This window comes from Lontra canadensis, unplaced genomic scaffold, assembly GCF_010015895.1.
Source record: "Lontra canadensis isolate GAN:19392208 unplaced genomic scaffold, GSC_riverotter_1.0 scaffold4, whole genome shotgun sequence".
Taxonomy (NCBI): domain Eukaryota; kingdom Metazoa; phylum Chordata; class Mammalia; order Carnivora; family Mustelidae; genus Lontra; species Lontra canadensis.
Genome location: NW_022630998.1, coordinates 46,485,511 through 46,508,094, shown reverse-complemented (window position 1 = coordinate 46,508,094; position 22,584 = coordinate 46,485,511). Strand labels below are relative to the sequence as shown.

The window sequence follows — 22,584 nt, the reverse complement described above, 5'->3', positions numbered from 1 at the left end:
GAGCCTGCTTCCCTTCCTCTCTCTCTCTGCCTGCCTCTCTGCCTACTTGTGATCTCTGTCTGTCAAATAAATAAATAAAATCTTAAAAAAAAAAAAAAAAAGAACCTTTGCTGGGCATTAAAATCACTTAGAGAACTTTTCAAAATATTGATGCCTTGTCCACTCCTAGCTGTTCAGTTTTATTTTCTCTAAAGTGAGACCCTTGTATCAATATTCTTTTAATAGAATCCATTTGATTTAAATGTACAAATGTTCTCTCTTGCGTTGAGAGCCATTATTTGATACCTTTTTTCAGTTGAATAAAATGAAATCTTGGTAAATAAAGGATAGGATCAAAAATTTACTGCCCTAGACTTTGCAGTTCGAAGTCTTTGAAAGTCTGATGAAGTCTTTCAGTAGAAATGATAACATAATCATGGTATTTTGATGTTTAAGTTTAATAGTAGACAATAGGTTGTCTAAAGCCAGTATTTTATTGATTACTCTGACATCCAGAGATGAAATGTAATACCTACCTTTGAAATGTATTACGTGGTTTTAGCATGGTGGCTAGAACTATGCCCTTTACTGAAATAACTTCTCTTTGCTTCAGTTTTCTCATCTATGAAACCAGAATAATAATAATAGTAATGACCCGATAGGGTTGTTTTGAAGCTCAAATGACTTAATATGAGCAGTACCTGCCTTGTGCTAATTCTGGAATATTGCATTCTCTGTAGAGATGGTGGGCAATACTCACGTAAACAAATTTGAATACTAATGGCATTAGTAATAATTATTAGAAGCTATTTATAGTTTTTTCTATCTAGTTTTATATTATGCTCACCTACTTTTGTTTAATTAAAGGAAGCCCAAGTTATAAATAGGAGTAAAGAGAGAAAGTAAAATGAACGTTTTTATTTTTCTCTTACAGAATCGACGGACTGTGGCTTCTATTAAGAATGACCCTCCTCCAAGAGATAACAGAGGTAAACATTTATCTATTGTCTATTAACTTTCTAGTATGGTCCCAACAAGGTAAATCAAAAGTGAATATTACCATTGACATTATTATTGATTTAAACTTTATATGGCTAATTTGAAGATTGGTATCTTCTTGATTTCCTAATGTAGTAATGTCAATATAAAGGGGTGCCTGGGCGGCTCGGTCAGTTAAGTTTCTGAATTCGGCCCAGGTCAAGATCCTGGGGTCCTGGGATTGAGCCCCACCTTGGGCTCCTTGCTCAGTGGGGAGCCTACTTCTCTCTCTCTCCCCTGGCCCTCCCTTGGCTCATGCACTCTCTCTTTCTCAAATAATTAAAATCTTGAAAAAAAAGTGAGTAATACAAAAAATTATTTATAAAGGTAAGTGATGAATATGAAACTCTGTTACATGCAATTTTTGATTACTCTCCTTTACCCAATAACTTTGTAGATTTGAGAAGAGTATCATGAGAAAGAAAGGAATGAGGCAGTAGTCAGTTAATTGAGTTCGCAAGAGTTATTAATCTAATCCCATTTTACCTGACTTTCTGGCTAACAGTCTTCCCAAAAGATTCACGACTTGGTAATCAGCTACAGAAAAATTGAACAGGTACAATTTATAGTTAATTGCATGTTTTCCCTGTATTTTCAGTAAGGAAATGTGAAGTACAGTTAATTTCTTTTTTACTCTTCAGCAATTCAGAATTGATGTTTCTGATTGTGATGTTTCTCCGTATGTAGGGGTGGGGGGACAGGACAGGCTTAGGTATTAGAAGAGAGATTGGAGGTGGAGGGAAAGTCCTGCACCTTAAACACTATCCTTCCTTTGAATCTTGTGAAACTATATATTGCTTTGTAAAATGTGGTGTTTATATTTTACTTTATATTTATCTTTTCACTTTTATAACATACATTGGGAAATATTTGCATGTTTGAGGAGCAAAGAGCGGGATTTGGAATTACAGGGTGGGTTGAAGGAGTGTTTTTTTACTTTATGTGCTTGAGAATTGTATAAATTTTCAAAATGACAGTGCATTTAAATTTAAAATTTCTATTTTGTACACTTAAATGTATATTTTAGGGGGCCTTTTAAGATTTATTTATTCATTTTAGAGAAAGGGAGAGCTCAAGTGGGCAGAGGCAGAGGTAGGGGGAGAGAGAAAGAATCCTCGAGCAGACTCCCTGCTGAACACGGAGCTGGACTCAAGGCTCTATTCCAGGACCCTGAGATCATGACCGGAGCCGAAATTAAGAGCCAGCCACTCAGCTGACTGAGCCACTCAGGTGCCCCTGCACACTTACATTTTTTAAATGATTATTAAAAGTCAGGCTTGGCTTTGCGCTTTTTTTTTTTTTTTAAGATTTTATTTATTTATCTGACAGAGAGATCACACGTAGGGGGCGGGGGCGGGAAGTAGGCTCCCCGCTGAGCAGAGAGCCCAATGAGGAGCTCGATCCCGGGACCCTGAGATCATAACCTGAGCTGAAGGCAGAGGCTTAACCCACTGAGCCACCCAGGTGCCCCTTGGCTTTGCTTTTTTATATAAATTATTCAGATTGAGTTTTGTAGTTAAAATTACCTTGGTGAAGTCTAAGTCTCTGCACACATTACCTTGAAAACCTCTTGGCTTGTTAGTTGATTGAACAGAATTGATTATTACACATTCTCTTTATACCCACATAAGTAGAAAACTGACAACTCGTAAGTATCAGTTCTTTTGAGGTATCTCTGTTCCTTTACTAGGGTTCACCTTTACTGATTTTCTGTTCTGAATTTTAAAAATTTCATTTCACTTGCAGTGGTTGGTTCTGCACGTGCACGGCCTAGTCAGCTTCCTGAGCAGTCTTCCTCTGCACAACAGAATGGTAGTGTTTCAGATATATCTCCAGTTCAAGCTGCAAAAAAGGAATTTGGACCCCCTTGTATGTAAATCATGTATCAAGGATTCAGTCATTCTAGGCATACATGTATTCTCTCTTGGTCATCCTTAGAAGTCCCCAAATGGTAAAGAGTCTAATTGTAAGCTTGATTGCAGATTTCATTTTACCACCGTGGAAAAATATTTTTTCTTGTTAGTTTAGTCTGTTAATTGGGTTTTGAAATGTATATTTTGAAGAAGATTTATAAATACAAAATTATAACAACTTTCCACTTGCTTTGAATTTGAAATTCTGGTCAGATGACAATTTGACAGATGTTATGGAAGAATTTTACGCTTCTTGATCCTTTCCAATTCATACATCTGTGATTGTAAACCAAGAGATGACATGTATCAATATGTTAAAGTCATTTTTCTTGACTGCTATCTGTATTTTGTCCTGTTCCTGGTTTTGTTAAAGCAGCTCATAAGTTCACATAATTGTTAAAGGCATGCCTTGCATGTGTACCATTTTTTGGGTGTATGTGGTGAAATTATACTTAACATTTTTGTGTATAAGTACAGTACTGTAAATAAGAAGGTCTACTTCAACAGCTCATCTTTTTCTTTCAGCACGTAGAAAATCTAATTGTGTGAAAGAAGTAGAAAAATTACAAGAAAAACGAGAAAAAAGGAGACTACAGCAGCAAGAACTTAGAGAAAAAAGAGCCCAGGTTTGTAACAGAAACACTGTTTATGCATGAACTGAAGATGTAGATGGTGTCAGTGAAAGTGATTTGAAAGTAATTGAGGCATTCAGTTAAAGATTTCAATATAGTTCCTTTAGTTGAGATCTAAACTGATAATGAAAAATGATATGAACCTTTGAAAATACTGTAACAGACTTTTACTACATGTACTTTTCATGTTTTAGTGGATGTGTTAGTCCTAACATTTGTTCCATTTTGAATAATAATTCGTTGTGTTACAATTCTAATGCAGCCATTATACCTTTCAAGAATAGTAAGACTGACTTTGTAAAAAGATCTAAAATATATTCAGAAGAATATCTAGTTAAAGTAGTTGATTATAAAGTAGATAATTACACTAGAAATTTTATTTTGTTTTTCCATGGTTAGTAAATTCAGCATATCACAATGCAAGGGAAGATTCCTTCTGTTTGAGTTTATGCTAGATATTAAAAGTTGTGTCTCTGTGGTGCCTCTCATGTTCCCTTTAGATGGTAACAAAACTGTTTACTAACAATGAAAAAATTATATAGAAGACTGGTCCTTTCTCTTTATAGGTCTTCACCTATTAGAAATTATGTTTCTTTACATATAATTTCTAGTGTGTTTGTATTATATCTATTATATTCTTAGAACTTGTTTCTCTATTAAAACATGAGGATTATTTCTTTATTTAGAAGTATATTCAAATGCCCTTAATCATAAAGGGCGTTGTGTTATGGAATTATGAAACCAGTATAAAATTCAACTTGAATAAATTAGGTTATATCTTAAAGTGATCTGAGATAGCCAGTTGGGTTTTGAAATAAGTAAAACACAATACAGATAGATCTACTGATACTTAGCACTAATGCCACCTGGTGTTTCCTGTGGGAACCTCGTAATATTTTCATATCTCTTTGTTATCTCTTAATTTTAACTTTACATTCACTTTTTCCATTGACATAGTTGGTGTTATTTCCTAAAAGAAAGTTAATTGAAAGTAAGTTTCAGTAACAGTTTTGAAATTTATATTCAAAGCGAATCTGTACGTGGTGCAGGAAGAAAATCTGGCTTCTTAGAATGTTTAATAATTTATTACTCATGGCTAAGAGAGATGGTTAACTATTGTTACATGGGTCTTAATCTGAATTTTCTCAGTTTTGAAGCAGAAAAGTGAAATGCAGACAACATTCCAACATTCAGTAATTTGAATTTTAAAGATTTCAAAAATTATCTTGTCTTTTGATTCCTTTAAGTCCTGTCCATTTGAGGTGGTTTTACTGTGCCTTAGGTTTTTAAATTTTTTTGAGAGAATCAACCAGAACAGGAAATGAACATAAACGAATCCATGTTTCTGTTTTGCTGAAACACTGGATTAAGCATGGCGAAGAAAAATCTGATTAAATGAATTTTTGTAGAATTTCAGTTTTTCTAGAGTTCTTTATTGATTTTTATGATGACCGCTATTTTTCTCTTGCTTCATTTTCTAGGTTGATCAAGTTGTATGTGTAACACATGAACTTTTGAAATAATTCAAGAGTGGCTTTATTTATTTATTTTTTAAAAAGATTTTATTTATTTATTTGACAGACAGATATCACAAGTAGACAGAGAGGCAGGCAGAGAGAGAGGGGGAAGCAGGGTGCCCGGGTGGCTCAGTGGGTTAAGCTTCTGCCTTTGGCTCACGTCATAATTTCAGGGTCCTGGGATCGAGCCCCACATCAGGCTCTCTGCTCAGCGGGGAGCCTGCTTCTCCCCCTCTCTCTCTGCTCTCTCTCTACCTGTCTGTGCCTACTTGGGATGTCTGTATGTCAAATAAATAAAATCTTAAAAAAAAACAAATGCAACAATATCGATTTTTGTAATGATAATAAATGATGAATTTTCTCTGTCTCCCTATAGGATGTTGATGCTACAAACCCAAATTATGAAATTATGTGTATGATCAGAGACTTTAGAGGAAGTTTGGATTATAGACCGTTAACAACAGCAGATCCTGTAAGATTCTTTGTAAACTATTGTTCTGGAATTTTTTTATGCTGTTAAAAAAAATGTTCAGTGCCCACTTAATACTGGATTTAGCTGTGTAGTTTCTTTCTTTATGGGTGTATATTCCTCATGTTTTAAGGTGAATATCAAGAAATCATTCACCGTTATGCTTATCTCCCATAATTTGATTAATCAGACATGCTTCCCATGGAGATGTTCTTTTCAAAGCAAAGACTCTGTCCTTGGTAGAGCAGAACAACAGTTTAAGGAATGATGTCAGAAGACCCATTCTTCTTTCTGACCATCATTGAAAATTTTATCCCAGTTCCAAGCCTATTTCCTCTTTGATTTGGCCTATAGATGCCACTGTCATACAAATTTACTATTAGTTAATTTGATATTTTAAAATAAATGTTAGTCTAGCTTTTAGTGGTTGTTGAGGACCATACTAGACCAGAAATCTAGTGTTTGAAAAGTATTCTGCTTTCCTATTACTCAGCTACTTTCCTCTTGAAGAATGAGAATTTTTTGGACAGGGAATAGTTTGTGAGTAATTGATACTTAAGAAAAATAATATCTGACCTCGCATGTACAGAATACCCTGGGTACATAAAATACATTTGTGTCAAGCCGAAGTATTTAGGATTTCAGAGAGTTGTTGTTCATAACACTTTTGTATATATTTTAGTCCTTGCTTACCCCTACCTGTGTTTAATCTACTACATCTGAATTCATACTTTAGGACAGTAATTGGCAAACTTTTTCTTAAAAGGCCCTGATAGTAAATATTTTTGGCTTTGTGAGCCATATGGTCTTCATCACAACTACTCAGTTTTGCCTTTGTACTATGAAAGCAGCCATAGACGGTATGTGAACAAATGAGTACAGCTGTCTCGGTAAAATTCATAAAAGCGGTAGTGGGCTGGATTAGGTCTGTAGACCATACTTTGCCAATCCCTGTGTTATATATTTATTATTAAAAGGGAGGTATTGAGAGAATAAATTTTATGAAAAATATTTATGTGTAAGAATTGGCTATTATAAAATTATTGGGAGTTATTTTGCTCACTAATAATCTGAGAATCGCATTTCTTGCTATTAGTTATCTTTGTCAATACCTTTCCCTTTAATCAATCTCACAGTACACCACTTGGTAGGAAATTTCGCTTATGTTATGTGCAGTATATATGGAAGTAAGGCAGCTTCTTAGTGTGAACCTTATGCTGCTAATAGGAACAGTAGTTCCCTCTACAAAGTTATTTCCTAATTATTTACCAAATAATAAAATGAGTAATTTTCAGTTATGCTCAGAATTTTAGAAATCATTGTCTTTGGACTATTAAAATTCATACATACTAATTTGATTTTTAAGCTTATTTATCCTATTTATGATATGCATAAATTTCTAAAATCTGTAGGAAATATTGCATAACTGGCTTTTCAGTTTTCATATAACACAATAAATATTGAAATAAAATACTTTATTTCTAGATTGATGAACATAGAATATGCGTTTGTGTAAGAAAACGACCACTCAATAAAAAAGGTATGATGCTTTTTGAACTCTTAATAAGAGGTTGATTTTGTCCATTTGGTATTTATTTTAATGATAGCAGAAATTAAATTGGTTTAGAAAAGTTAAATATAAATAATTTTATTTGTTACATAATCATTATGCAGATTTCTTTGTTACATCTGCTTTGTTACTGCTCTATGAATCATTGCCATTTCTAGTTCTTGCTTTACAGAAATTTTGATAATTTTTTTACTTGGTTGTTCAAATATGTCTTCTTGAATGGCATATTTATGAGATACTTATATTTATAGAAATTAATACTTCTATTAAAATTTTTATCACTTTTTAAAAATTATTTATTACATCCAGATGCTATGAAAATTACTGGGCATTGATTTTCATTTATTCTTTTAGAAACTCAAATGAAAGATCTTGATGTAATCACAATCCCTAGTAAAGATGTTGTGATGGTACATGAACCAAAACAAAAAGTAGATTTAACAAGGTACCTAGAAAACCAAACATTTCGTTTTGATTATGCCTTTGATGACTCAGCTCCTAATGAAATGGTTTACAGGTAGGTAAATTTGTTTTAAATAACAATTTTGTTCTTATACTGTGTATTTATCACTACCCTGAACCTTGTGTTGATCTTGGCATATCTCTCCAAAAGTACAATATGCTCTTTTATTCTGAGTTTAAACAAAAGTTATGTCATAAACACAATAATCAGTATTTACTTGTTCCCTTTAATTCTCCCCCCAAATCATAGTTTTTATTACTAATATGTATCTCACGCACTGTATATTATATATCCCATACATTAGATATATATTTATATATGGATAGGAAATTTCTGGAAAATGTAGGCGTTTTCTGTAGTTCTAGCAATGTGATATGATTATAGGGGACTTTTACTTTTTGCTTTTTAGTCTCTGTATTAGTAAAGAAATTTGGAATATTTGCATACATCATTTGTAAACATTGCCTTCTAATTATAACAGGTCAGTTTTAACAGCAGTGCTATTTCAATCTATATAGAACTATCTTGGCAATTACTTGAATGCTTTTTCATTGACTTTTCATTTTATAAATATGGCTGGAAAACAGAAAATTAAATGGTTAATAAGAGTCCTGAGAATTGAAGTCTTATTAATGAGATATTTTTTAGATCAACTCCATTGGGCTTAAGCCAGTAAACTGGGAGTTCAGTTGTAAAAAAAGAGGAGAAAATCAAAGAATATGTGAGTGCTAAATGGTATTATGAAGAATTTGTTTTAAAAGGAAACTTAATATGAATTGTGTATTTTTACTGGAGAAGAGAGTCCTCTTCCCCTCCCGCTTCCTTTTCTTCTTCCACTCCTGCTTCATAAAATATGTCTGTTTGACTTTATAATTATAAGGTATGTTTCTCTGAATATGCTAGATTAAGTAAACATTAAGTTTTACCTTATATATATTGCTTCTTAATTTTACCAGTATTGATGCTATCCTCTTTATTTACCTTTGAGGGAATGCGAGTTAGGCCTTTTTTTGTCTAATCACTCTGTAGACTCATTCACTACAATTTTTTTTTTTTAAAGATTTTATTTATTTATTTGAGAGAGAGAGTGAAAAAGAGCATGAGAGGGGAGAAGATCAGAGGGAGAAGCAGACTCCCTGTGGAGCTGGGAGCCCGATGTGGGACTCGATCCTGGAACTCTAGGATCATGACCTGAGCCGAAGGCAGTTGCCCAACCAACTAAGCCACCCACGCACCCTCATTTACTACTTCTATTTGACCACTGTTTCCTGCTTCTTCTGTTCTGTGCCTTTTTCAGTTGTTCCTTAAAAAAAAATTCAGCAGAATTGTATAAAGTGTTCCACATACATTATTTTTTTTTAAAGATTTTTTATTTTTATTTGGCACAGAGAGAGCGCACAAGTAGGCAGGCAGAGAGAGAGGTGAAGCAGGCTCCCCACGTAGCAGAGAGCCCGATGTGGGGCTCGATCCCAGGACCCCGAGATCATGACGTGAGCAGAAGGCAGAGGCTTAACCCACTGAGCCACCCAGGTGCCCCACATACATTATTTTGAAGCCAATATGAAAAAAGATTTGTTTCCCATTATACTTTCTAGAGCTCTGCTCAATGAAGTATTTCTATAATTTTAACTCTAGCTGTGATTACAATAACAGGTTTGAAAAATAATTCAAAACCATATTTTTGCATCCTTCTCCTGAACTGAGACTATCAACTCCAGTGTCTTATATGTATAATTTATATTTACTTAGCTACATTCAAGGAAACCCTGTCACTTTTCTACTTGGGTAGATGGCCTTAAGATAATGTTTTTATAGTTTTGTTTTTTTTTCTCTCGAGATTATCACCCTTTTGATTTGATTTCTGTTACAACTTTTAATCCTGGTAGTGTGGGTTTTTGTATGTTTGGTTGGTTTTGTTGGTTTTCACTGTAGAAACCTTACTTGTCTTGCCTAGTATTACATTTTTTTGTTGTTATTTTTAAAACTTTTTTTTTTTTAAGATTTTTTATTTATTTATTTGTCAGAGACAGAGGGAGAGAGAGCGAGCACAGGCAGACAGAGACAGAGGGAGAAGCAGGCTCCCTGCTGAGCAAGGAGCCTGATGTGGGACTCGATCCCAGGACGCTGGGATCATGACCTGAGCCGAAGGCAGCCGCTTAACCAACTGAGCCACCCAGGCGTCCCGTTATTTTTAAAACTTTAATATTGTCTTTTACATACACATGTCTTAGCTCAGTTACTGTCTTTTTCTTTCTCTCTTTTTTTGGGGGGGGCCCATTGTGACCATCCTTTATTATGGAATTACTTGAAATTATGCTTTAAAGAGCTGTAAGCAATTTTAAGATAAGGTTATTTAAAAACTGTAACAAATCAGTGGGCTCAACTGTAGTCTGACAGTTGAGCCCACTGATTTGTTAAAAATATTGGTATGGGAGCGCCTGGGTGGCTCAGTTGGTTAAGCAGCTGCCTTCGGCTCAATTCATGATCCCAGGTTACTGGGATTGAGCCCCGCATGGGGCTCCCTGCTTGGCGGAGAGCCTGCTTCTCCCTCTCCCTCTGCCTGCTACTCTGCCTACTTGTACTCTCTGTTTCTGTGTCAAATAAATAAAACCTTTAAAAAAAATTGGTATGGGGCGCCTGGGTGGCTCAATGGGTTAAGCCGCTGCCTTCGGGTCAGGTCATGATCTCGGGGTCCTGGGATCGAGTCCCGCATCGGGTTTTCTGCTCAGCAGGGAGCCTGCTTCCCTCTCTCTCTGCCTGCCTCTCTGTCTACTTGTGATCTCTCTCTGTCCAATGAATAAATAAAATATTAAAAAAAAATTGGTATGACTTTTGTTTATTAATAAGACCTAGTATTTTATTTACTTAATTTAAATATTGATGGCACATTCTGACTAGTGCATTTTATTTTTAAGGTTTACAGCTAGACCACTAGTGGAAACTATATTTGAAAGGGGAATGGCTACATGCTTTGCTTATGGGCAGACTGGAAGTGGAAAAACTCATGTGAGTAATTCATTAATTACATCGTCCTATGCAGCTTGTTTATATTCCTTATGGCTTAATTCTAAAACCTAAATTCTTAAGATTTATTCCTGAATAATGTCTATTATTATTTGTTTTTTAACATGTAGACTATGGGAGGTGACTTTTCAGGAAAGAATCAAGATTGTTCTAAAGGAATTTATGCATTAGCAGGTAACTGTCTTTTTTGCATATCATTTGTAATGGTTTTGAATATTGCTCAGGTGGCTTTGAAATAAACTTGGAAATATCGTTCAGGACTTTCAGGATAACCATAAAGTTAAACTTGGTGTATATTATGTCAGTTTTAGGTTGTCAGACTGCTTGAAAAGAATTGTGAGAATTAGATTTTGGAACAGGAATCTTGATTTTATTTGTATTATTTTAATTTGACATATTATTAGAGCTTAGTATTTGTTGAAATTTACAAGTATTTGTTGTCGAATAGGTAATGTATGAAAAACTTCTGTCTGGTATGGTTATGGGAATAATCTTGCTATGACCACCTATAATTTTATGTTATTTATATGAATAAATAGCATTCTCTTATTGAATATGAGAGTGACATCTATATTTAAGTATAAAAAACTATTACTATTTTTTTGTAAAATTAGTGTTCACTTTAGTCTTCATTTTTTTTATTGATACTGTCATTCTAGGTAAAGCTTAATTGATTCCTCTAAATAGAGAAAATTTGAATTGCTTTTTAAAGATAGTATTTGTAGGGTGCCTGGGTGGCTCAGTCAGTGAAGCATCTGCTCATGTTGTGATCCCAGGGTGCTGGGATTGAGCCCTGTATCAGGCTCCCTGCTCAGCAGAGAGTTTGTTCTCCCACCCCTTCTGCCCCTGTCGTCCCCTGTTCATGTTCTCTCTCTTGCTCCCTCTCTCTCTCTCTCTCAAATAAAATGAATAAAATCTTAAAAAAAAAAAAAAGATAGTATTTGTAACATCTTAACACATTTTCTCCACATGGAATTCTTGACAGCTCGGGATGTCTTTTTAATGTTAAAGAAGCCAAACTATAAGAAGTTAGAACTTCAAGTGTATGCAACCTTTTTCGAAATTTATAGTGGAAAGGTAAGTGGAAACTTAAAAAAACAAACTGATTTTGTTTGGGAGGATGTTAAATTGTGGTTTAATATATTTATAACATGAAATTTAACACTTTACCCATTTTTTTTGTGTACACGTTCACTGGCATTAACTACTTGTTGTGCAACCATTTCCACCACATATTTTTATATGTGTTAGACTATTATGTTAGCATTTTGTTGAGATTTTAGGAAATTCCCTTTGAAAGTCTCAACTTCAATATTGAGCATTATTATTCAAGTTATTCTGATTTTCTGAAATAACTTTTGGACTCTGATTCATTTTTATAGAACGGAGTCTTTTTCTTTAAAGCTAGTTTTCCAATTTTTTTTTTTTTTTAATAGGTGTTTGACTTGCTAAACAGGAAAACAAAATTAAGAGTACTAGAAGATGGAAAACAACAGGTTCAAGTGGTGGGATTACAGGAACGGGAGGTCAAATGTGTTGAAGATGTACTGAAACTCATTGACATAGGCAACAGTTGCAGGTAAATTTCATTTTAAGTAAGAGAAACTTAATTTCTTAATCAGTTTTAGATAATTTGGGTATTTAAACAAAACAGAGGTATTACTTAATGCATTTTCATAGTAAAAATTTGTTCATAAAAACTTCTACCGTTATATGTTACTGAGTGATATCTACTATATTGATAATCATACTAATAAATTCAAAGTGTGCCAGATTAAAGTGTATGAATCTGGTATGTTGAAGTGTTTTAAGTCAGATTGTCTCTTTTGTACTTAAATGATGAAAACTGGATAGTTTTTTGAAGGTTTCTTTGATGGAATACCATGGTTTACAATATAAAAAACTGACGTATTTTTGGTATCTAAAATAACCTTAATCACATTGTTGTAGAACATCCGGTCAAACATCTGCAAATGCACATTCATCTCGGAGCCATGCAGTGTTTCAGATTATTCTTAGAAGGAAAGGAAAACTACATGGCAAATTTTCTCTCATTGATTTGGCTGGAAATGAACGAGGAGCTGATACTTCCAGTGCAGACAGGCAAACCAGGCTTGAAGGTGCTGAAATTAATAAAAGCCTTTTAGCACTCAAGGTAAATAACATGTATTTAATTGTGAAAGATCTTTTGCTTTTGACATTAATTTTGTTTAGAGTAGCTACAATTCATAGCAAATTAGCATTTAGTAAGGAAGAGAGGTTTGTTTATGTTTACAGTTATTGATCTATAATATACCCAGGATTCTTTACACATACTCATTTTTTTTTACAGTGAAAAAAAGATCTAAGATTCTACAGGGCTTTAACTAGTTACAATTATCGTAGGGGAAGATAAGGAATCCCAAAACTCAGCTAAGAAATACTGTCTCAGAAAAATGTGGAATGGCTTTCAGAAAGTTAGGAGGACAATATTCTGTCCCTTCCTTGAATAGAAAAAGAAGGATCAGGGGCGCCTGGGTGGCTCATTTGGTTAAGCATCTGCCTTCAGCTCAGGTCATGATCCCAGGGTCCTGGGATCAAGCCCTGCATCTGGCTTCCTGCTCAGCGGGAAACCTACTTCTCCCTCTCATTCTCCCCCCTGCTTGTGTTCCCTCTCTCTCTCTCTGTTAAATAAACAAACAAACAAATAATAAAATCTTTTGGGGGAAAAAAATCTTTAAAAAAAATGTTAAAAAAAAAAAAAGGGAGGGGGGGCACCTGGGTGGCTCAGTGGGTTAAAGCATCTGCCCTCGGCTCAGGTCATGATCCCGAGGTCCTGGGATCGAGCCCCACATGGGGCTCTCTGCTTAGCGGGGAGCCTGCTTCCTCCTCCTCTCTCTCTCTGCCTGCCTCTCTGCCCACTTGTGATCTCTGTCTGTCAAATAAATAAAATCTTTAAAAAAAAAATGTTTGAAAAAAAGAAAAGGGAGGGGCACCTGGGTGGCTCAGTGGGTTAAAGCCGCTGCCTTCGGCTCAGGTCATGATCCCAGGGTCCTGGGATCAAGCCCCACATCGGGCTCTCTGCTCAGCAGGGAGCCTGCTTCCTCCTCTCTCTCTCTGCCTGCCTCTCTGCCTATTTGTGATCTCTGTCTGTCAAATAAATAAATAAAATCTTTAAAAAAAAAAAAAAGGGAAAGGAAGGATTGGCAATGTTAAAAGAAAACATTGTGTTTTTTCTTTTGTCATGCCAGTTTCAAAGTTTAGCTTTTTATCCTTCTGTTACTTCTAAATTCTAGTTAAAATCTCTAGAAGAATCTTTTATAAGTACTTTGTTATTGTTGTTACTGTTTTTTAATTTCATTTTCTTGAATTAGCTTTATGTAACCATCTTTACTATGCTCTAAACCTGTTAGTAGGATTTCCAGAGCCGATCAGATCTTAAATGTTAGGGTTATAATAAAAGGTCTTTTAAATATGTTAGATAAGATTACTTGTTATAAGGAGCCTAATCTGTGAAACTTGCTTTCTTAATTTTCAGGAGTGCATCAGAGCCTTAGGTAGAAATAAACCTCATACTCCTTTCAGAGCAAGTAAGCTCACTCAGGTGTTAAGAGATTCATTCATAGGTGAAAATTCTCGTACCTGCATGGTAAGTTTATGTTTGTTTGTTTGTTTGTTTTGTTTTAACCCTGAATAGTGAATAACTCACAATATCTTTGGAAAGGTAGTCATTTAAATCCTTCTATTGTGAGAGATACAATGGTACTTAAAATGGGGTCCCTTCCAGTCTGATAAGAGAGGATTATATTGTACTTATAATGCATTCTACTATTTCCAACATCTGAGTCTTCTTGAGGTTGGTCTTCATTGATTTTTATTCTCCTTGAGTATGGTTCATGCTTTTCTTTTTCTTCGTATGTCTAGTAAAATTGGTTTATATAATTTTTTTGTTTATATAATTTTTATTATGAATAAATACTTAAGACACTGAATTCTCTTATGTTCTAAAGATTATTGATTGTTGTTGTTTTAGCAAGAAGTGCACTTAACTTATTTCAAACTCTTGTCTTCCCTGTTTTGGGCAGCAGATAAAATTGAAAACTGTTCTTTTAGACTCAGCTGTTACTTGGAGTAAGCCTTATGTATGTCTGGTTCAGGAGTCAGCCAGAGATTCGGGCGGTTTATATGTACAATTTTTGGTTGTCACGATTACCTCCCTACATGATTATCTCTCTTCTGGGACAAACTTCACTTTGTACCTGCTTTAGTTGCTACCTTCAAATTCTGTCCTTTAGTATAACCAGTGAAATTCCCGTTTTCTAGTGAAGTTTCAGTTGCCCTGTGTGACAGCAGTGGGGCATGCCCTTAAACAAAAAAATTGTTGTATTGGGTGGGGAGGGGGTAGTGGAAACTCTCAGTGCTCTTCCCTCCTGGATGTTGACCTCCATTTTCTGTCCAAGTTAAATCATTTTCTGGTGCTTTCAGAGAGTTGTTTATATTTTATGTGGCTTACAATTATTATCTGATTGTGGGTGTAATATTGCAAATTCTCTTGGAGTTTAGATACCACAAATGTTTATTTTAAATAACCATTTTAAGATTAGATCTTAATGGACAATATGTTGATAAGACTGTCTTCATCATTTATAACATTTTCTTTACTTTGCATCTTCTCCTTCAGATTGCTACAATCTCTCCAGGAATGGCATCCTGTGAAAATACTCTTAATACATTAAGATATGCAAATAGGTATGCAAAATAGTTATTCAGTTTGAAATTTGAGGGGAGTAGAGCAGTAGTTGCTTTGACTTAATATCTTATAGGGTAACTTTTGTTATTTTTTTCTAATTTAAAAAAATGTTTTGCATGTTGTTAAGATGATATGTAGAGTCATTTGGTCAAGTTCTGAAAATAAATGGAAATGTGTTGTGTAATTTGGAAAGAGAGTTAGATCTTTAGTAGAATTGGTCTTTCTATTCTAGAACATGATTACATTTTTCTGTTTCACCAAGTTATATTTCATATTTTTTTACTACATTTAAATCATGTAAATTTTTCTTAATAGGAAAGTCTAAATGAGTATAAGGGGACCAATCTGTATTTCTTAAATTGTTTTATCTATATGCTAAAAATTATTTCTGATAATACTAAATGCCATATGTGGGAAATCTAGGGTTTGAATAAGTAATGATAGCATGTTTTTTTTCTGGTGTTCTATATGAGTTACATTTTACTACTCATTGTCACTAGTGTTAGATAATTTAATAGACGGTGATGTTATTACAAATAAAGGACAAAAAATATTATAGACTTAAAATAATTTATTCCTTATTAAAATAAGTTAAATAAAATAATTTATTCCAAAGTGCCTTTGGAACTTCAGATTGTGATAGACAGATTTATATTTGTTCCAAAAATCATTCCTGTTGCTCGTTTTGAAAAAATGACTTTGTAGTTTTAAATTTCTCTTATCACATACTGCATTTGTGATTCTCATTGTTAGCTATCCAAGTCCTCTTTGTATTCCATTTCTACTGTGGACAGTCCCTTAATTTTACTGAATACAGTATTTGTCCTGTTTAATTGCTATGGAAATTTTATTTTTAATCTTTTTTTTTAAAACAGGGAATACATATGTATACAGAGAAGTACTGAAAACATTAAGTGAATAATCTAATAAATATTTATACAGTATAAATTCTGTCATCAGATTGGGAAATAGAACATTTCTGCCTCTCTAGAAAGCTCCCCATATGTCCCCTCCTGATGACAAATCCTGAATAACCTGTCCAAATCCATTAATCTCTGCCCCAAGGTAGATGTTTTCTTGCCTTTTTTCTTGGTTTTCTTTTTCTCTCTTTTTAAAAACAGTTTTTCCACCTATGAATGTATCTCTGAACAACATAGGTAGCTGTATTTGAACTTTCCATAAATGGGGTCATACTCTTTTTTTCTGTTGTGACTTGATTTTGTTTCAACTAAAGAGATTTTTTTTATTATAGTAAAAACTGTTGGAATGTATAAGCTTTTGACATTTTGCAAAAAGACATTAAAATAACTTCTTTATAAATATAATGGAACTTTATTTCTAAATTTAATCCTTTTTAAACTTAGAATTTTGGGCTCTGAGCTGCAAACATTTATGGTACTTTTCATTTTTATAATGAACATTTTTGGTATGTGGGGTTTTTATCATAAAGTGCTTCTCTTACTTCCAGTTGTTCATGGGAGAGAGGAGCAACAGCTTAGTATAGCAGAATATTGCCATGTTACAGAATTAAAACAAAACCCCTCCATGTCTTCAGACTTCTAACTGCAAAAGAATCTACCTAATGTGAACATATTCTATCTGGCTATTCCTCTAGTTCATTTAGGTCCAAGTAAATGTTTTAATTTATTATCATGTAATGTAATTTATCTGCAATGTGATTAACCGTCTGGGACAAATAATTCTGCCTTTTCTTTGCAAACCTCTGGAAATAAAGATTTCCAACCTCCCCTGATAGCTCATTTGAGGAATATAATTCCTGCATATAGTATTTAGTGTTTGAGTTAGACAGAAGCCCTTGGAATAGAGGAAAATATTAGCCTAGGGACGGATAGGCTTTCTAAATTAGAAGATTCTGATAGAATCCTAAATGGAGTTGGGAATAAAAAGAATCACGTCATTGTTAGAAATTTAGATTTTGTCAGTCTGTATGGTATATAAGCTTTCCAAAGTGACTATAAAGGATGAAGGGCAGCTGAATCCAGTATTGAACCTGTGATAGCAGACATTACCAATAGGTCAAAGAAGGACTGTAAGTAGAAGAAATAAATTAGTTTGATCTACATGAAATTATTAGTTTGATCTGTATGACTATCTGTGACCCAACAAAATAGTAATTTCATTCTTATTAAATCTAAAAGAAGTAATGAGAAAAGCATGCTCAGTATATTGGATGTTTAATAACATAGTGTTTGTACTCATAGCTAAGTTTGAACCTCACTTACTCTCATTGAATGAACTTGGGTAAGATACTTTATTGCTCTGAACCGATTTCTCATCTGTAAAGTGGTAAAAATAATATCACAGGATTGTTTTAAGATTTATATAATATAATGCCTAAAATATACAATCACAATACCTAACATGTAGGAAATACATAATAAATACTGCTTACTGTTGTGAAATGGGATGGCTCCAAAAGGAACATAGGGAATCACAAAGAGGTATAAGAAAAGCCATAATTTGGTTATATATAAATATCGGAGATATTACCAAAAGCAATTTAAATTCCATTGCTAAAGAGGCTTTCCTTAACCAGGGTTCTTCATCTGAACCAAATACAGAAAACTATTTGAGGAACTGCTTTCTCATTTTGTACCAAGGATGGAACCATTCTAGACACATAGGAGAGAAGTTAATTCATTACAAACAGTGGATGCCGTAAGGACTTAATACTCTTGTGTTCTCTTTTAAAAGTCTGCAAGAATATTGAGGGGTCATTGATGCTAATAAAATATTTGCAGTATTGACTGTACAAGGAAATTTAATTAATAGTCATGTAGTTAAAGAAGGGGCATTTAAAATTTAGGTGATGGTCTGGTTAAACTTTTAGGAGGGGTCATGAGGAAAGGGGAAAGTATACCAGAAAGTAAGGACTATGGACAAAGGTATCAATAGAACAGAAAAATTCAGAAACTTCTTAAAAATTTTTTTAAAGTACTCTATATACAGTAAGTCACAACAATGTTGATATCTTTTTTTTTAAACAAATTAAGCTGAATACAAAATAAAAACTTGAAATGTGCATTGCTGTCTTTACAAGAGCATTTTCTCTTAATTTGTTGCTGTTTTGGTGCTGCAGAGTAAAGGAGTTTGGAATTAGTCCATCAGACATTCCCTTCTCACAGGGTAGTGGCAGTCGCCCTGATCTCTCTCCTTCTTATGAGTATGACGACTTTTCTCCTTCGATTACCAGGTCTACTTCCTTCTATGCATAAGATGTTTATTTTCATAGTTTCTTTTGAATTGTGTTACATATGAATATTTCATTTATACTTTAGTTCTGAGCCATTTTATTTTTCATTTTCATTTCATTTGGCAGGTGATGATTGTACTGCATGATCTTCATTTTTGTGTACTTTACTAATTTATTTGTTTTAAAATGTTGATTTAGAATTCAGGCTTCCTGTTGCCCCTCATAATTTTAAGGATGATGTCATCTTTGCATATTTATGGTTGAAAGGTAAACTGTCTTGTTTAAAATGAGAAGTTTACCGTTACTCTGTATGTTCTTATAAATTTCCTTGTCTGCGAGGAAATGACAAAGATCCTTTGATTTAGAACGTGTACCCTCCCACTGTGTAAACTGAAGTATAATAGGTAAACATTTTTTAATTGATAGAACTTTATAACATAATTTTTATATGTTAGAATTATGATTATTTCACATGTGGCTATTTTAATAGAGCATTGTAACAACTAAAAATCTACAAAGTATATTAAGTTCTCTGATTTTGGCAATAATCTCTTTATTGATCTAAGTGCTGTTGTTAGCATTTTTCTGTTTATATAATTTAATTGCAAAAACAGTTTGTTTTTACTTTGAAATACTGAATCTACATACTTTGCTAATTGTCATTATGCACAATAATTATCTCTGAAATAATTGTAAAGTTACCTCACTAAATTCTGAAAGTTCATCAGCCGAATATCCCTTTAGTCTTTACACAGATTTCAGATAAACTTGATCTGGAAAGCTGACATCATCAGTCTTAATATGTTAATTGAATAGGATGGTAGTTTCTTGATCCTCTGCATGTGTCTTTGTTAATTTTAGGTACCTCTTATGTATTAATAGGGTGAAAGAATTGACTGTGGATCCAACTGCTGCTGGTGATGTCCGTCCAATAATGCACCACCCACCAAATCAAATTGATGACTTAGAGGCACAATGGGGTGTGGGGAGTTCCCCTCAGAGAGATGATCTGAAACTTCTTTGTGAACAGAACGTGAGTGATAATATAGTTCTAATCACCTGATTTTAGTTCATTTCATCAGTAGCAGAACTTAATGATTGTAAACTACCATCTGCATCAGGGGTCAGCCGACTGCAGTCTGTGGGCCAGCCATATGTTTTTATGCATAAAGTTTTACTGAATTATGGCCATGCTTCATTTACAACTTGTCTGGCTGCTTTCTTGGACAAAAGCAATAACAAAAACTGTATGGCTCACAAGCCCAAAATAGATACTATCTGCCCCTTTAAAATGTTTGCTGACCCTGATCTAAACTTTTTTTTTTTTTTAACCCCCCCTCAGATTTTCTATCAGTTTTAAACTTTGGTGGTATTGAAAGTAATATAGGGAAAAAACAACTTCAAGAATTATGTATACAACATATCATACATATAGGTTAAAAACAATTAACTATGGACTCATGCATATAAAAAGAATGCATGAACTCTATCAAAAATCAAACATGGCAAAATGCTAACATTTGTTAAGTATGGTTGTACTCTGTATGTTTGAAATGGCTAGTGACATTTCATAATTTAACAATTTGATTCCCAGTTACTCAAATAATAAAAAAAAATAATGTACCTGTTGTATAAAGACAAAGAGGTATAAAGAAGTAACAAAAAAAGCACAAACAATACATGTTTTCAATGATTACTTTAATATATTGAGGGGATTCCTCTCTGTGAGATGTAAAAGATTTTATAATTAACTTCCTTTTTAAAAATATAACCTACATAGTTTTATATATTCTTTTAAGAATCTTACAGTAGTAGTTTCTCATGATAAAAGGTGGCATTTATTAGTTGCTTACTACATAACTTACATTAACTAAGCATTTTACTTATTATCTGATGTAATCCTCACAACTCTATATAGTAGACACCGTAATTATCTCTACTTTTTAACTGCTTTTCCAAAAAGTGAGGGAACTTGGGGTTCCTGGCTTAAAATAAGAGTTCTGAACTTTGAACCATGGAAAATAAAAAACTGAAAATGAGATCCTGGCCTGAAAATGAGATTCCTATCTCCCGTCTCCAAAAGTTAGGTATAGTTGCTTTTTGCATTCTTGAAACAACCATGTACTGTACCTAGGTATGGTGCCTCTTAAGGATTTGGAAAATGAAAACAAGGTGGGCCCTCTCTGTAGCAGATTTTTTTCCATTTTATTTTTCTGTCTGCCTGGTTGGGTCTTTGTAGGACTTTAATTTGGAGAGGTTAGGTAGGACTGATCCAGAGGCTTGAAGTATAACATCATGAGTTCTTGGAGTCTTCTCCATATTTAAGAGTATGTGGCTTTCCTTGAAATTTTCTACCCCCTGGAACTATCTTGAGGTGGTTCAGCCTTAGCTTTTTAGTTGAGTTTACTGGTGCCTGTGTACCTTTTCTTACTGTGGTATTAAGGTCTTAACAAGGTAAATTAAAACAGGATAGGGTCTAAGACATGTCCTACAGATAAAACCAACATAAGTATACAAAGTAGAAGATAATAAAGAGCATTAGCATTCCAGAAGTAGTTGTATAGACAAAAAAAGTATTCTAAGTAGACTGCATGGAAGTGATAGGAACTTGCATAGTATCTTAATGCAAAAGAAAGGATATTCTGGGCTTGACAGGGAGGTGGGCAGATATAATGAATAAAATTGGTTGAGTGTGTTTATCGTATGATATATTGTATCCCTGCATGTCTTAATAAAAACATATTTGTTTCCCAAAGAGAAGGTAAAAAGTTCTTTGACCAACTTGATTATATATATATAAACTTTTACAGATGGTAGCATACTGATTGAAGTAAAATGTCTTCTTATACTATTTAACCAAAATTTGTACATACATTTAGAATTATGTATCTATTTTGAAAAAGTCACTTTTTTAACTCACATTTTATAAAACAATTTTAAGTAAACCTCATCACTAAAGCCACATTTTTTTTTTTTTTAAAGATTTTATTTATTTGTCAGAGAGGGAGAGAGAGCGAGCACAGGCAGACAGAGTGGCAGGCAGAGGCAGAGGGAGAAGCAGGCTCCCTGCCGAGCAAGGAGCCCGATGTGGGACTCGATCCCAGGACGCTGGGATCATGACCTGAGCCGAAGGCAGCTGCTTAACCAACTGAGCCACCCAGGCGTCCCACTAAAGCCACATTTTGAGGAAATAAATCATTACAGACATTGGGGTTGGGAAAGAAGCTCAAAAAAGAAAGCAAGGCTAGAGAAATTTTCACTTGATGAAGGACTAAGAATATGTTGTATTTATGTCTGTGGGGTTTTTGTTGATGAGGTAAAGTCAGTTGTTGATTAAGATTTCTATAAAAACTGACAAATATACCGTAAGGTGTAATGCAGAAATTAAGATTTAGTAAGAGTTGAGACCTTTAGAACACTTAATTTGATAGTCACAGTCATAGAAGACATTATCTTGAAATCTCTTTTCTGGTGAAAAGATATTTAAGACATACAAATGGCTTAGATTGTAAAAATAAAACAATACTGAGGAAATATTTTAGTATATTTTAGCTTATAATAAATATATTTTTGAAAAGTTGCATTATTCCAAAAGAGATTGCTTTTTTAGGGTAATTCTACAGTAAAACCTGGGCTAAGTGAAAACTACCTCTTACTGAGAGGCTTAAATTTGGGCTGTCTTACTGAGTGTTACATCAGATACTTATGACCCATAAAAAGAAGTTGTGGCTTTGCCTTTTATATTATATTTTAGTAGTCTTTGTCTTGCAAACTTCTCATTTTTTTAAATTACATTTTTATAAATGATGTGGGAAAACTACTTTTATGTAGCATTTAAAATGTAAACTTTATGTCCTAATTTTTTAAACTATGTTCATCTTAAGGAAGAAGAAGTTTCTCCCCAATTGTTTACTTTCCATGAAGCTGTCTCACAAATGGTAGAAATGGAAGAACAAGTTGTAGAAGATCACAGGGCAGTGTTCCAGGTAAAATAAGACATCAAATATTTCATCAAATATTTCTGTAGGGTAATTAA

The 22,584-nt window shown here is 33.8% G+C and overlaps 1 protein-coding gene across 4 annotated transcripts in view; it reads left to right on the top strand.

Annotated features, from left to right (window-relative positions):
* KIF2A (kinesin family member 2A) overlaps positions 1–22,584 on the top strand; it is a 71,722-nt gene that overhangs the window by 42,027 nt on the left and 7,111 nt on the right. The window contains exons 4-19 of one of the 4 annotated variants that reach the window (XM_032849864.1): positions 914–968; positions 2,764–2,829; positions 3,456–3,556; positions 5,456–5,551; positions 7,034–7,088; positions 7,473–7,635; positions 10,497–10,587; positions 10,716–10,779; positions 11,591–11,682; positions 12,042–12,184; positions 12,556–12,760; positions 14,123–14,233; positions 15,266–15,333; positions 18,435–18,548; positions 19,431–19,581; positions 22,433–22,534. In XM_032849864.1, the coding sequence (XP_032705755.1) occupies positions 914–968; positions 2,764–2,829; positions 3,456–3,556; positions 5,456–5,551; positions 7,034–7,088; positions 7,473–7,635; positions 10,497–10,587; positions 10,716–10,779; positions 11,591–11,682; positions 12,042–12,184; positions 12,556–12,760; positions 14,123–14,233; positions 15,266–15,333; positions 18,435–18,548; positions 19,431–19,581; positions 22,433–22,534 (1,677 nt within the window). Of the gene's footprint in view, positions 1–913; positions 969–2,763; positions 2,887–3,455; positions 3,557–5,455; positions 5,552–7,033; positions 7,089–7,472; positions 7,636–10,496; positions 10,588–10,715; positions 10,780–11,590; positions 11,683–12,041; positions 12,185–12,555; positions 12,761–14,122; positions 14,234–15,265; positions 15,334–18,434; positions 18,549–19,430; positions 19,582–22,432; positions 22,535–22,584 lie in introns of all 4 variants that reach the window. The other 3 variants (XM_032849858.1, XM_032849879.1, XM_032849874.1) reach the window with 3 other exon arrangements.